The following is a 13,398-nucleotide window of genomic DNA, read 5'->3' as shown; positions in this document are numbered from 1 at the left end:
GTGGCCAACGCGCAAAGGACCATAAATCTTTCGCAGAACTTTTCTCTCGAAAACTCGTAACGTCGACTCATCAGTTGTTGTCATCGTCCAAGCCTCTGCACTCTTTAGCAGGACGGGAATTATGAGTGACTTATACGAGTCTGGTTTTTGTTCGTCGAGAGAGGACTTTGCTTTTCAATTGCGTACGTTGTATGTTGCGTTGGATTTCACAGGTAGTTGTTTACGCTGGTTCCAAGATAGACGAAATTATCTACGACTTCAAAATTATGACTGTCAACATTGACATGAGAGCCAAGTCGCGAGTGCGACGACTGTTTGTTTGATGACAGGAGATATTTCGTCTTGCCATCGTTCACTGCCAGATCCATCTGCTTTGCTTCCTTGTCCAGTCTGGAGAAAGCAGAACTGACGACAATATCAATATGATATCAATATCATCGGCATACGCTAGCAGCTGTACACTCTTGTAGAAGATGGTACCTTCTCTATTAAGTTCTGCAGCTAGAATTATTTTCTCCAGAAGCAGGTTGAAGAAGTCGAACGATAGGGAGTCGCCTTGTCTGAAACCTCTTTTGGTATCGAACGGCTCGGAGAGGTCCTACCCGACTCTGACGGAGCTTTTGGTGTTGCTCAACGTCAACTTACACAGCCGTATTAGTTTTACGGGGATAGGCAGCTCCTTTTTGTGCTGTCGAAAGAAGCTTTGAAATCGACCAAAAGGTGGTGTGTGTCGATTCTCCTTTCACTGGTCTTTCCAAGATTTGGCGCATGGTGAATATCTGGTCGATTGTTGATTTGCCAGGTCTAAGGCCACACTGATAAGGTCCAATCAGTTTGTTGATGGTGGGCTTCATCCTTCACACAATACGCTCAATAGAACCTTATATGCGATGTTGAGGAGGCTAATCCTACGGTAGTTGGCGCAGATTGTAGGGTCTCCTTTTTTGTGGATTGGGCATAGCACACTTAAATTCCAATCGTTGGGCATGCTATCGTCCGACCATATTTTACAAAGACGCTGATGCATGCTCCTTATAAGTTCTTCGCCGCCGTGTTTGAATAGCTCGGCCGGCAACCCATCGGCCCCGCCGCTTTGTTGTTCGTCAGGCGGGTAATTGCTATTCGAACTTCTTCATGGTCGGGCAATGGAACTTCTGCTCCATCGTCATCGATTGGGGAATCGGATTCGCCTTCTCCTGGCGTTGTGCAATATTTTGCTCAACCCGTTAGATACATTAAATTGTACACTCGAGATGGGCAGAGAGGCTTTAATGAGAACCGATGTCAAACTTGGAAAATGTGAATGGTCTTTGGGTCAAATAACATAATAACTCGTCCTACTTCCAATGTAACACAACTTTAAATTGTATCTCATTTTTTTACTTTCCAGTATACAAATCAACCATTGAATATATAAGGATAAAACTTTGCACAAATAGTGCTTTAAGGTGTGTCATTTCGAGTTTATAAATTTTCAAAATCCGACAAAAATTGTTTAGGTTTGTTTATTCCGAATATAGGGACTCCAGTGTCTTTTTACCAAAAATAGCGGTTAACCTTTGACAGTTATTATTGAAACGAGGAACAAATTCTTTTCTGAAAATAGTATGTCCGTCTGTTAAAAATGGACACCCGGCAAGACGGGTAGCTGTTAGCAAACGTGTAAGCGACTTGTTATTGGGAGTGGGAAAAAAGTAACACATAGCTATTTGATGTTATCTCGCTCTAACCAGAGGCAAATATCGCATGCTGAATTGTTCTAACAGAATACATACATTTGTTAGCAAATCTCTTTACAGTCTGTTACGGGTAACAAATTCGTTTGTTAGCGCATAGCTTACCTATGTTTTATGCATAAAAAAAAGTGTTTGTTACCTAAATATATGTTAGTGTTATTATCTAAGATTAAGTTTATTTCAGTACAAAAATTTTAACTCTAAGAATTCATATTTTTAAAAGTAAAACCAGAGACTTCAATTTAAAACTAATATATACAACTTAAAACTAATATTTAAAACTTAGAACTAATATGTACAACTTACAACTAATATACATAAGTAACAATAAGAAAATGTATATTAATTTAGCCTTAAGTTGTGTTTTTTGTTTAAAACGTCTGGAAAATCTCTGGAACTCCCCACAGATTGTTCTTGTCAGGAAATGTATCTAAAATGAAACTTTATAAACTAATGCATTCAAATACACACAATGTACAACTATTTGAATTAAATATATACTTTTTAACTTTAATAATTTAAAACTTACTCACCTTAATTTTTTGTAAATCGTAATATTATATATTTGAATTGTCCCAATGCTCTAAATGCTCCAAATGATTCTCTGTAATATTAAAAGTTTTAATATACATACAACATAAAAATCACAATGCTTACCTATTTCTCCTTCTTCAGCTTTTTCGCTTTCTATATATAAAAGAAATTAATTATAAAATATGAAATTATCAAGTAACGAACTTACCTCTTTAAAATTTAAAGTAAACTGCACTTTTCGTTTTCTCCTTCTTGAAAAATTGGGTATTCGTCTTTCCTATTCCAGCAAGTTAATATTACCAAATGTTTCAAATGTCGAAAGTTTTTCTCTATCTTACTTATGTATTCTCCCATTGCCCAAGTTAACAGTGTCAGTGAACAGCTGAAAATGTTTCAATGTGTTTGTGCAATCTGTTACCCCATATGTATGTATGTATGTTCATAATATAAAGATTTTGCAACTTTCGGTTGACTTTATTCCACATATATCGGGAATTATCTTAATGATTATAAGATATATATATTATATTTGTGCGTCAAATAGATAAAATCGGGTGACAACTTGCCTTAACATGTGGCGGAGGAAATGTCGCAATATCCATTTCTCTCTTTCCTATCAAAGGTGTTTAATATTCCCTATATTTTGGAGCTAAGTATGTACATCAAAGATTGTACCGATATTAGTTATTCCCACAAAATATAAATTTTTCAGGCAAATTCTTCTTTATACTATGTTCGGACCGACAATGAAAACATGTTTTCGTGGGAAAACTGGTTTCCACCCTAAAACTTGTGTTTTCATCCATGTAAATTCTGTCAAACGAAAATACATTGAAAACTACTTAAAAACTTACATTCCACTCATTATAATCCGTGCCTGCTCTTGTTTAATCGATTTTTTTGGAACACATATTTTGCCGGGCCTAAATTGTCACTTGATATTTGTTTACATTCAGCTGTCTTTTCATATTTCCATATTAGGAGGATTCCCTTGCTCTTGTAAAACCCTTGCACGGTGCGCGAATTGCAGAATTTTCCTCTTGGTGCAACGATACAACAAGAAACACACGCAGAAAGTTATTTGCAATGGCTGTAAAATATGTCAGACCAAACCCCATGTTTTGTCGTGCCGTCATATATCACTAGATTCTTCAATGGGTGCTCTCTTGGCCTTGCATGTTTCGGTATATAATTTTTCATTTGTAGTCATCGTGCAATCTTGCAAGAGCTAGAGAAATCTGTGTGATAGGGGAGAAGAATTGTGGCAAAACAAAATTAGTGCTCTTCGCGGGCCAATATTGAGGCATGCAAAACTTACCATTCTCATTGCTCAAAATGTAAACAAACAAATAAATTTGTGAGTTGTCAGTGATAACTCATCGAAAGCACACATTGTCGGTTAATTTTTGGGTTGTGGAATCATTTCAGAAAAACATTTATTATTACCTTTTAATTTTTTTTCTGGCAACACTGTATGGAAATAGGCAAATCTGACAAAACGATTACAGGTGATGTGGCGAAGAACGACTGAAGCAAATTTTCATATATTTTCCCTACAAATTAAGCTGATTTTTTAGAAGAAAGTTAAAGAGAAAATTTGCTTAGAAGAATAAACAATTGCGTTAAAGTAATAAGTTAGTTAATAGAAGTAATAAATATTTTCAGTAATACATAAAAAGTGCGGTATTCGATAAAAACAATGCAAAATGTTTGGCAGACGAAAATGCTCGGCAATGAACTCTGCACTAATTTTTCTGGGCGTTTGCAGCATTTTTTTGCCGACAAACTGGGTAGTAGAGGGTCTTTCTGACTTACGGCTTTGTGCGGATCCACAATGTCAAAGTAAGACTAGTTTACTTTGTTCTAGTACACAAATATATAGTAATTACAAATTTCTTTAAGGCATTATTTCTCTGGGAACTGGTAAGATCTCCTATCGAGCAGGGAAAGAGGGTATGGTGTCTTTTAAAATTAACTCTAAAATCCGAATTAAATCGAAAAGCGCTGGTAAAGATCCCACGCTTTGGGGTATCGAAGTTAATGGACGAGAAGGTTACGCACCCAAGGAGTATATCTTGGAAGAAAAAGTATTAGTGAAAGATAAGGAGTTATTGTATACTGTACCTGTCACTGGTTCACAAACAATATCTTCAACTGCAACACCAATACCAGTTGCAACGCTAAAACCTTCAGAAAGTATTCCAATAAAAAAAGAAGACGTGGAGATAACCCCCACAGCACCATTGTCGCCACAATTGGAAACTGAAAAATCAATTCCTCTAACAAGTCGGGAGAGGGAACCTACTAAGGAAGATATAAGTCAAGCGACACCTGTGCAATCTAATATTGAAATTATTGATGGTACAGAAATACTGGTTTTAGAAAAAGTGGAGGAAAGACAAAATAACTTCTTGGAAAATAGTCCTGATAATACTGAGATACCAGAAAAACAACCATTTGGAAACAGTATCGAAACCTCAGATGTTAAAAAGCAAGTATCTAAACCTGAACAAATTGTTAATAATGCTGATCAACAACAGAATACTTCAATAACTGAGGTATCAAAAGAAATAGGAAACGAGTTACCTAAATTAGGTTCCGCTGATGATGACGGTAATATTGAAGGTGATGAGGATGATTATGCCAAAGAGGAAGACTATAGCGGAGAAAATGAAGATAAACCCATAACGGGTGAAAATGGTGAAGAAATTACTAAAAAAGAAAGCAACGATTCAAATTCGCTGACCGAACAAATGGATCTTTTGAATACCCAAAGTTTTAATAAAACCGATGAAGATAAAGCAGAGGATTCCTCCGAAACTGAGAAATCAAATGTAAATATAATTGATGGCACAGAATCTCATACAATGGAGGAAAAGCCTCCGTTCGTATCATTGGGCGACAATATAACAGTTATTAATGAGACTATCGGCACCGAAACGACAACGGAGAAGTCAGTTACCGAATCGGTTACTTTGCCACAAGAACAGTTATCCGTACCACAAGAAGTAGCTTCCGTTGAAAAGTCGTCGGCAAGTACTCTTGCGAATGAAACCGGCAAAGAAGTTCCTAGCGTAATAAGTGAAAGACTGCCAGTTCCTAATACATTGACAGATACTACAGCTCTCGAAGCCGAGTTACAATCTAACGTTTCTATAGAAACTACAATCCAATCAACGTCTGCAACTACCAGCGAGTTAAAAGTCGATGAGAATGATTCAAGTGCTGATCATGGTGTGCCTATTTTGAAAATGTTTGAAACACCAAACTATCGACCTCAGGATAAGTACAAACAAGAGCAACAACATACACATCTTCATACGCACTCACAAGAACAACAGCAGATATATCAGTTTCATCCACAAGATCAAAACCAACATCTAGATCCGAGTACACAGCAAAATAATCCACAAGATCAACACCAACATCTAGATCCGAGTACGCTACAAAATAATATTCCTCAAGTGTCGGAAGAAACTACAACAAAGGCAGCGGATATAGCAGCAAGTCAACGGTCTGAGCACGAGGAACTGCATACACCCTATTATCCCAAAGCGATCGATGAGCAAACGTTAAACCAGCCGCCATCACACGGTGTATATTCCTACGAAGCGGTTACAGAATCATCGACAAGTAAAGTGAAATCCGAACAATTAGATACGGTTAGTACGGTTTCATCAAGTGATGTTCAGCAAAGCAACGAAGTCAAGGATGCATCTGATAAATACGTCGAGTCAATGAAAACAGATGAGGAAAGTCGGCACAAAAGCCACTTATATGCAAGTTCCGAAGAGGAAACCATAGCCACACCAGCTGAGGAAAGTAATCGAAGCAGTGTTATAGATGTCGTCGCGGTAGAGGAAAATTTGACCCACACAACACCAATTTCACCAGTTGTTGATGAGATAGAAAAACCAGTACTGCATTCAACACCAATACCGCCTATAGAGGAATACGAGACGACAACAACTGCGGCAGCTCCATCGATAGAAGAATATGAAACTACAACACCTGCGCCACTTCCATCAATAGAAGAATTTGAAACAACAACAGCTGTGCCAAGTCCATCAATAGAAGAATATGAAACAACAACCAAAACGTCTGAGCCAGTTGAAGAAAATGAAAGAACAAGAACAAACGCCGTGCCAAATAATAAGCCAGAGCAAGAAACTAAGGAGCAGGAGCAGGGCCTATTTGCTACAATACTAGGTACTGTCAATAATTTCTTGTCGCATGGCAAAAAAGAAGATGCTAATGTAGAGGATGAAGAACTGCAACGCATACTCTATCCTGATCGAGCCAAACCAAATAAAATGTCAAAGGAGGCCGGTAAGTTCTGTGTTAATGTGTTTGCGTGCTTTGATAAATTATATTCACTGTAAAAATGGTATTTACTACAGATGCTGACTATTGTGAGAAGCTTTCACCAAACGATTGTCCATCACAAGTGTTGCGTGAATTAAATAATGCGGCGGCAACGTCTTCTTCAATAGCTGGGTGCCAGTTGGATCTAACTAACATGTCCATGGATATGTTGTTGACCGTGGCTGGTAATAAAATGTTTGAAATGAGTGAATTATTGGCCTGCCTGGCGACAGTGGCGGTCACGTGCCTTTTCTTTTTGTTCGTTTATTATTGTTTCTGCAACAGCAGTCGCGAAGGCGAGCTCTTGGGCAGGTTGAATGCGTTGGAGCGCAGCTTGCTGGCGACACACAAGGAAAATGCTATACTCAAAGAAGATTTGATGGGTACGCGTAACAAATTGTCGAGCATTGAAGATAATTCCTTCGGTTCGAACGATATGGTTATAGCGTTGAAGCAGGAATTGGAGGAGGAACTGCTGGAAAAACGTCAGTTGCAAGATCAAGTTGGAAGTTTAGAAAAGGTAAGAAGCACACCTTAGGTCTTTATTCCTTCAATGTCTTCATATATTGAAATTGATTGTTCACTTAGGAACTAGAAAATGCAGCCGAAGCCGGACTGGAGTTAAATAAAATCGTTTCAGAGCTATTGAACAATCAGACCGGTGACGAATCTATAATAAGCAGCGTTGAGGAATTGCAAAAGCAGTTGAATGAACAACAAAGTACAGTTATTTGTATTTTACTCCGGTGCATCTTTGATTAATTTTCAATTTTATCTGGTACATTTAGAAACTATACTCGATATAAACGCTAATTTGGCCGAGAAAAGTCGGGAAAATAGCGAACTGCAGCTTATGATTGCGGAGCAGAATGCGCGTCTTAGCGGTGAAATTGCATCGCTGCAGCAAGATAACGACGAGCTCGAAGTGGAAAAGAGTAATTTACAAACACGTTTGGAGGAAGTGAAGCGCGAGTTCGAAGAAGACATTACCAAGGCGCTGGAAGGCAAGAACTTTGAGATAAAACGCCTTCAAAGTGAATTAGTTGAGCTCAGTACAAAGCTCGAGGCGGAACACACGAAGTATCAGACCAGTTTGGCGAAAGTAGAGGTAAGATATCTTTAAAATTATTCTTTGAATCATTTCTTTTCCTTTTAGAAAAATATTGAATATAATGTGTTCCATATTTGTAGGCATTGGAGGAGTGTTTGCGTACAGTACGTAGAGATCCAAGTGTGAATATCAACAACGTGATTGACGTTGCCAACGTAAGAGCCGAACTGTTGGATGTGCAAAAGCGGTACGCTGCTCTAAAAGATCGATTAGATACAGAAATGGTAATGAATGTGATATATTAAGTTTACTACGAAGTTTGTAATACCCATCAGGAAGGGTCGCACACGTTATAAAATACATATATAAATTATCAGCGTGGCGAGTTGAGTCAATCTTATTCTAATCCACTCTTACGCTGATGATTGCGCGATAATGACATCGCACAATGGAATCGATGGCATGTGCTCAATCTAAAGGGTTATCTCTCCGACCTTATTCGCTTCCTCGCTGCACGGAACCTAACACTCTCTCCTACTAAATTTACATTGATTTTAATATTGCAGTCGATGGCGTTAAAATTCCGAATGTCAATATTCCTAAGATTTGTAACTTTTGATAGTCAATGCTCCTTCACTTCACACACGACCATGTTTATTGCCAAAGTGCAAAGAAAATACAAAAAAATATTGTTGGCAATATACAAGGCAATTGGTCGGCCGGTCCTTAGCCACGTCGCACCAGAATGGTCGCTTGAATGCAGGGAAATGCAAGCGAGGAAGCTACAGCTATGTCAGAAAACTGCACTCGGGATTACAACAGAATGCTTCTTGATGTCTACCATCAAACACCTGCGCAATGGGACTTGTATGCTCCCAGTTAAGGAGCTTAACAACTCATCTCCAAGCAGTTTCTACTGTGGTGCTTACGCATCAAGAGGTCGACGACGTAAAACAATACGCCGACCAGACTTCGGACGCAAAAAACTGCCGACAATCACTGGTCGTCATTCACAGTGAAGCCATTAAGACTGTCACCGATTCCCTCTCAGTGAATGGCGTACTCGAAGTCAAACCACTACCCATTGTATACGAAGAGTTCGAGTCACCTCTTTGTATCCCCTGCTAACCCTACTCATCTGACACGCCTCTCCCTATAGTCCGACCCCTTTGAAACAGAAACCTCGATGACAACATATCTAATCCTTACCATCATAACAGGTATTAGGTATGCGTTACAACAACAACGAGTTGGGTCAATCTAGTCACGTCTGTTCGTCGGCATTACTTCTTCACTTTAAGTGATATTGATTAGAAATCTTGCACATGTTCGTTTCGCCAAGAATGCACTCATTTGTCGGAACCGCCGATATTGGACCACTATAGCAGATAGCTGCCATAAAAGTTAGATGATCAAAATCAAGTAGCTTATAGGTGTCATATAACCTGCCCGATTAAATTAAAGTTCTTGTAAATAATATTTTATATTTGTGAAGGGTATTACAGCTTCGGTGCAACCGAAGTAGATGGTTTGTCTTGTTTTTTTTTATCTTAAAATACACAAACAAATTTCTTCTCGATATAGGATGCCAAAAAGTTGTTCGAACAGCAATTACAGCTAGCTAACAGTGAAAATGAGAAATTGAAGCATGACTTCCATCAATCGGAAAAGGATAAATTAGAGGCACAAACGCGTTTAGAAGTGTTGTCCAACTACTTCAAGGAGAAGGAAAACCAGCTGCAAAAGTACGCTTAAACTATAACTGTATATATGAAATGTCTTATATTTTTATTTTTTTGCTTATAGAGAACTAAGTCTGAAAGAAGCCATGTGGCTGAAGCAACAAGGTGAAACCACCAGCACCGTAGATCGCGTTACCACAATGCAACAAGAAATTCAAGCATTGAAGTGCGTATAAAGTTGTTTTTTTCTTGCTTTTTTTTTTTTACTTAAACTATTGCATGCCTTCCAACGTCTGCATTTCAGATCGCAAAACGATGCACTGCGCGCCGAAATTGAAGCTCAACTAGCAGCACACAAAGCGCAAACGGGTACTTTGGAGAATCGCGCACACGAAACATGGCTGGCGGCACGTCAATCTGAACGTCGGTATGAGGAAGCGCGCGCCGAAGCCACAGCGCTGCGTCGTAAGCTCACTTCTCTAGCTGGGGGCGCGACTGGTGAAGCCAATTGTACATATGCGCTGAAAATATTTTTTTTTCTGCAAACTAAAAATCTTTGTTTCCTACTTTCAGTTGAAAAAATGGCTGCTGGCGAGTTAAATAATGCGAATTCGCCCATGCATATGGAATCGCCCGGTTCGCCCTTATTAGGTAGACTGCCACCACCGCCATTCCTGCCGCCACCATTTATGGGACCACCACCACCATTTATGGGCATGCCACCGCCATTTGTGCCACCGGGTGAAATGCGTCCACCGCCATTGGGACGTCTAATGTCACCACCACCGGGTGCGGTCAGCGGCGGCAGTGGTGGTAGTGGGCATTTACCACCACCTCGCAGCGGTCGTTATTCGCCCAACCGCACTGATTATGACGCTTATGATGACGACGAGGACGAGGATGATTATGTGGATGACGAAGACGATGAAGATGAGGAAGAGGAGCGTATGCGTCAACATCATCGCCGACGCGGTAGCGATATAAATGGCAGTTGGCATCGTGACGACTCATACTCACCACCGCCCCGCGCTTATCGTTCACAATCGCCAACAGATAGTCGTTACAATTACAATGCGGAACGTGATCTCATCTCGACATACGATACCGAAACCGATTTCGAACCATCACCATCACCAAGAAAACACGAACGACGCGGTGCACGAGGCTCGCGTGCCGGCAGCTACCGAGACTACTCACCACCGCCAAGTGCCTCGTCGCCGTTAAACGTATCTTCCAACAGTAATGCAGGCAAAAAGCATACCTCCTCGGCATTTAGTAAAGGTAAGATAATCGTACGTAAATTTTTTGCCAATCTGAGTGTGTTTGTTGTGCCGAGGACGCTGTGAAAGGAGCGTAGATTTAGAGAGTCGTTTCCACGACAGTCGGACTGTACTTTCAAGCTGCATTGTAGCGGCAGAATTCTGCCGAGTTAACAGTCCTTGGCCGAAAAAGAAATCCGGGTCCGCTCCGGTTACGTAGACCCGACTGTCGTGGGAGCGGACTGTCCAGTCGGCACCAATACTCGAAATTAAGTCAGGAATGTGTTCTGCCGCTGTAACAACAACAAAAACAGATTTAATGAATCGTAATTATTCGTAATTAGGGATCAGCCATCAAAGAAATTGCCGGTTGGTCTGGTTGTGGTTTTATTTTACATCAGATCAGAAGCAATGTGATACCACAACGTCATAAAATAATTATATTGTGATTGTTATTGTCGTAGTAACAGAAAATATTTTCCAAACAAATGGAGAAATGTCGTCGTGTTGACAGTCCTTGGCCGAATATGAATTCGGGTTCACTTCTCTTATGCAGACTGGACTAACGTGAAAACGGTACAGTCGGGTATTAAGTGAAACATAGCAATACGATGTGATATCACATCACCACACTGTATACTCAACATCACATCAAAGCATCACGTCAACTGTTTGTTGTTGTCAACTGATCACTCAGGGCGACATGACATCACATCATTTCATAGTGTTTTTCAGAATTAGGTGGTGGATGGTGCCCGCTTAATAGAATTTTCACTGTATAAATCATCAGCGTGACGAAAATTTTTGAGATATCGATCTGTAATCTTGCACACGTCCTTTTCTCTTTAAGAAGTTGCTCATTTGTCGGAACCGTTGATATTGGACAACTACAGCATTTATCTGCCATACAAACCATACAAACTGGCCGTTCGAACTCAAGTCGTTATATGGAAAACTTTTTTATTTGTCAAGGTATTATCTCCGAAAAAATTGTTCAGATCGGACAACTATAGTATATAGCTGTCATACAAACTGACCGATCAAACGCAAGTTCTAGTATGGAAAACCATTTTATTTGATAAGGTATCGTCACGAAATTTCGCATAAATTATTTGCCAATGCATCATTACAATCTCCGAGCAAATTGTTCGGATCGGACCGGCATAGCTGCTATTCAAACTAACCGATCAATCTCAGAGCAAAGATCTTAATATTCACTTTTATGCAATAAAAAATTCACCTGTTAAGAGTATTACATCTTCAGTTAACGCTTTTTCTTGTATTTTTTTTTATATTAATTTTTATTTATTTTTTTTCATTTATTTAATTTTATTTATTTATATTTTTTAATTAATTTTTTTCTTAGTTTTTATTTTTCTACATTTTTTTAATTTGTTCATTTATTCTTTATATTCTTTATATTTTTTTAATTTTTTTTCTGTTACCTTACTATAATGCAATATGATATCACATCGTGTTTGTGAACATTTACTACTAAACGGGTTTAACATATCCTTAAATTCGGCTAATCGAAACGACCAATTTAACGAACTTTTATATTAACTTTCTTTGGTTCTTTCTCTTTTACCGCTCAAAAAGAATTCACTTCAATCAACATTTCAAGAATTGAAAAATTGATAAGAGGTGTGTGTGTGCTGTTTGTAAATTTTGATATGAGATTTATGTATGTGTGCTTTAAGATATGTGACAAACTAACTGTACTTTCACTGAAAGCATTTTAAAATTTATTTCGTATACTAATTGACCAAACCTTTTAAATTTTTTTCGCAGGCCATGTGAGTTCTGGCTCGGAGAAGTCCTACAATGCGCCACCACCACCACGACATGGTGGCAAAAAGAATAGCAAGTCGGTGGTGTAAGTGGTTTATGAGGGCGTGCAACTTACCAATGGAGTTCAAATGTTTACTTGGCTAAGCGTGGGAGGTTAATATACTAAATAAAACTAACGTGTAGTTAAATTAATTGTTATACATATACTTAACGGTGAAAGAGATAAGAGCGAACAACATTAGAATACCAACAACACGAAGTAACAGCGAAAAGAACACTGCAACAACACTAAATATCCACACTACACATACCCACGTACTCGTAAGCGCATTACACGAGTACATTCGTATATAACAAAACATGCAAACTTTTGCCAACGAGATTCCATATTACATGCCAAAAATTACGTATTAACAGCATTTCATTTTTTGCACTTTTTAGTCCCAAATTAGCAGCGAACAAAAATGGTGGAAATCCTTCTTTCCTTATTGTTTTCGTTAATTAATAAAAATTTACCTCCTAATCCGAATGTTTGCAAAAAGTTGGATTTATTCAACAGCGCTGTGCGATGTGCACTTTGAAGCGTCAGCAAGCATTTGTTGTAGTAGTGCTGCGCTCACGAGTGAACTTCCGAATGATGTTAGAGAACTTGAAATGTTTTGTTTTCTCTTTTGTATATGTAATTAAGTCTATGTTGTTAACATATGTTTATGAGAGTACTATTTTAATAATTGTGGTCCTGTATAAATTTCATCGCAATAGAACGGACTGAATATTTAATAAACGAAAAGTAAAATAAATACTTAAATCATAAAATCGAATACAATTTATCTTATTGAGTTGTTGTTGTAGCGGTTTTGTCAAAGGCTGTTTGCTGGAACCGTAGTCGTCAGAATTCAGGGCGCACCGATGGGATCAGCTAAAAGGTTAAACGTTGCACGGAAATTACTGCTTAATGTTCCTAGAAAACGTTTTCGCTT

At 38.7% G+C, this 13,398-nt stretch overlaps 1 protein-coding gene and 1 long non-coding RNA gene across 2 annotated transcripts; one reads left to right on the top strand and one right to left on the bottom strand.

The window, feature by feature from the left end:
* Positions 1 to 2,088: 2,088 nt before the first annotated feature.
* On the bottom strand, positions 2,089 to 2,816 carry LOC108973562. The gene is made up of 4 exons (XR_001993730.1): positions 2,479 to 2,816; positions 2,394 to 2,423; positions 2,270 to 2,340; positions 2,089 to 2,166 (listed from the first exon to the last, which is right to left on the bottom strand). It is a non-coding gene; the product is annotated as an uncharacterized LOC108973562 (long non-coding RNA).
* A 950-nt stretch (positions 2,817 to 3,766) lies between these two features.
* On the top strand, positions 3,767 to 12,693 carry LOC108973583 (transport and Golgi organization protein 1). Its single transcript, XM_018940948.1, has 11 exons — positions 3,767 to 4,112; positions 4,173 to 6,599; positions 6,671 to 7,155; positions 7,224 to 7,356; positions 7,424 to 7,743; positions 7,827 to 7,970; positions 9,271 to 9,431; positions 9,493 to 9,594; positions 9,673 to 9,878; positions 9,942 to 10,649; positions 12,419 to 12,693. Exons 1-11 carry the CDS (start codon positions 3,977 to 3,979, stop codon positions 12,505 to 12,507), a joined length of 4,911 nt encoding a protein of 1,636 aa, XP_018796493.1. The 5' UTR covers positions 3,767 to 3,976; the 3' UTR covers positions 12,508 to 12,693.
* Positions 12,694 to 13,398: the final 705 nt, after the last annotated feature.

The sequence above is a fragment of the Bactrocera latifrons genome, unplaced genomic scaffold, assembly GCF_001853355.1.
Source record: "Bactrocera latifrons isolate USDA-ARS-PBARC rearing strain unplaced genomic scaffold, ASM185335v1 scaffold_49, whole genome shotgun sequence".
In the NCBI taxonomy this organism is placed as follows: Eukaryota; Metazoa; Arthropoda; class Insecta; order Diptera; family Tephritidae; genus Bactrocera; species Bactrocera latifrons.
The sequence above is the reverse complement of the archived record's forward strand: the minus strand, read 5'-3'. Positions and strand labels throughout refer to the sequence as shown.

Coding starts and splice junctions, on each gene's coding strand:
- LOC108973583 (XM_018940948.1), top strand. CDS start 3,977: ATGTTTGGCAGACGAAAATGCTCGGCAATGAACTCTGCACTAATTTTT. Junction 6,600..6,670: donor TAAAATGTCAAAGGAGGCCG/GTAAGTTCTGTG, acceptor TATTTACTACAG/ATGCTGACTATTGTGAGAAG. Junction 7,744..7,826: donor CCAGTTTGGCGAAAGTAGAG/GTAAGATATCTT, acceptor CCATATTTGTAG/GCATTGGAGGAGTGTTTGCG.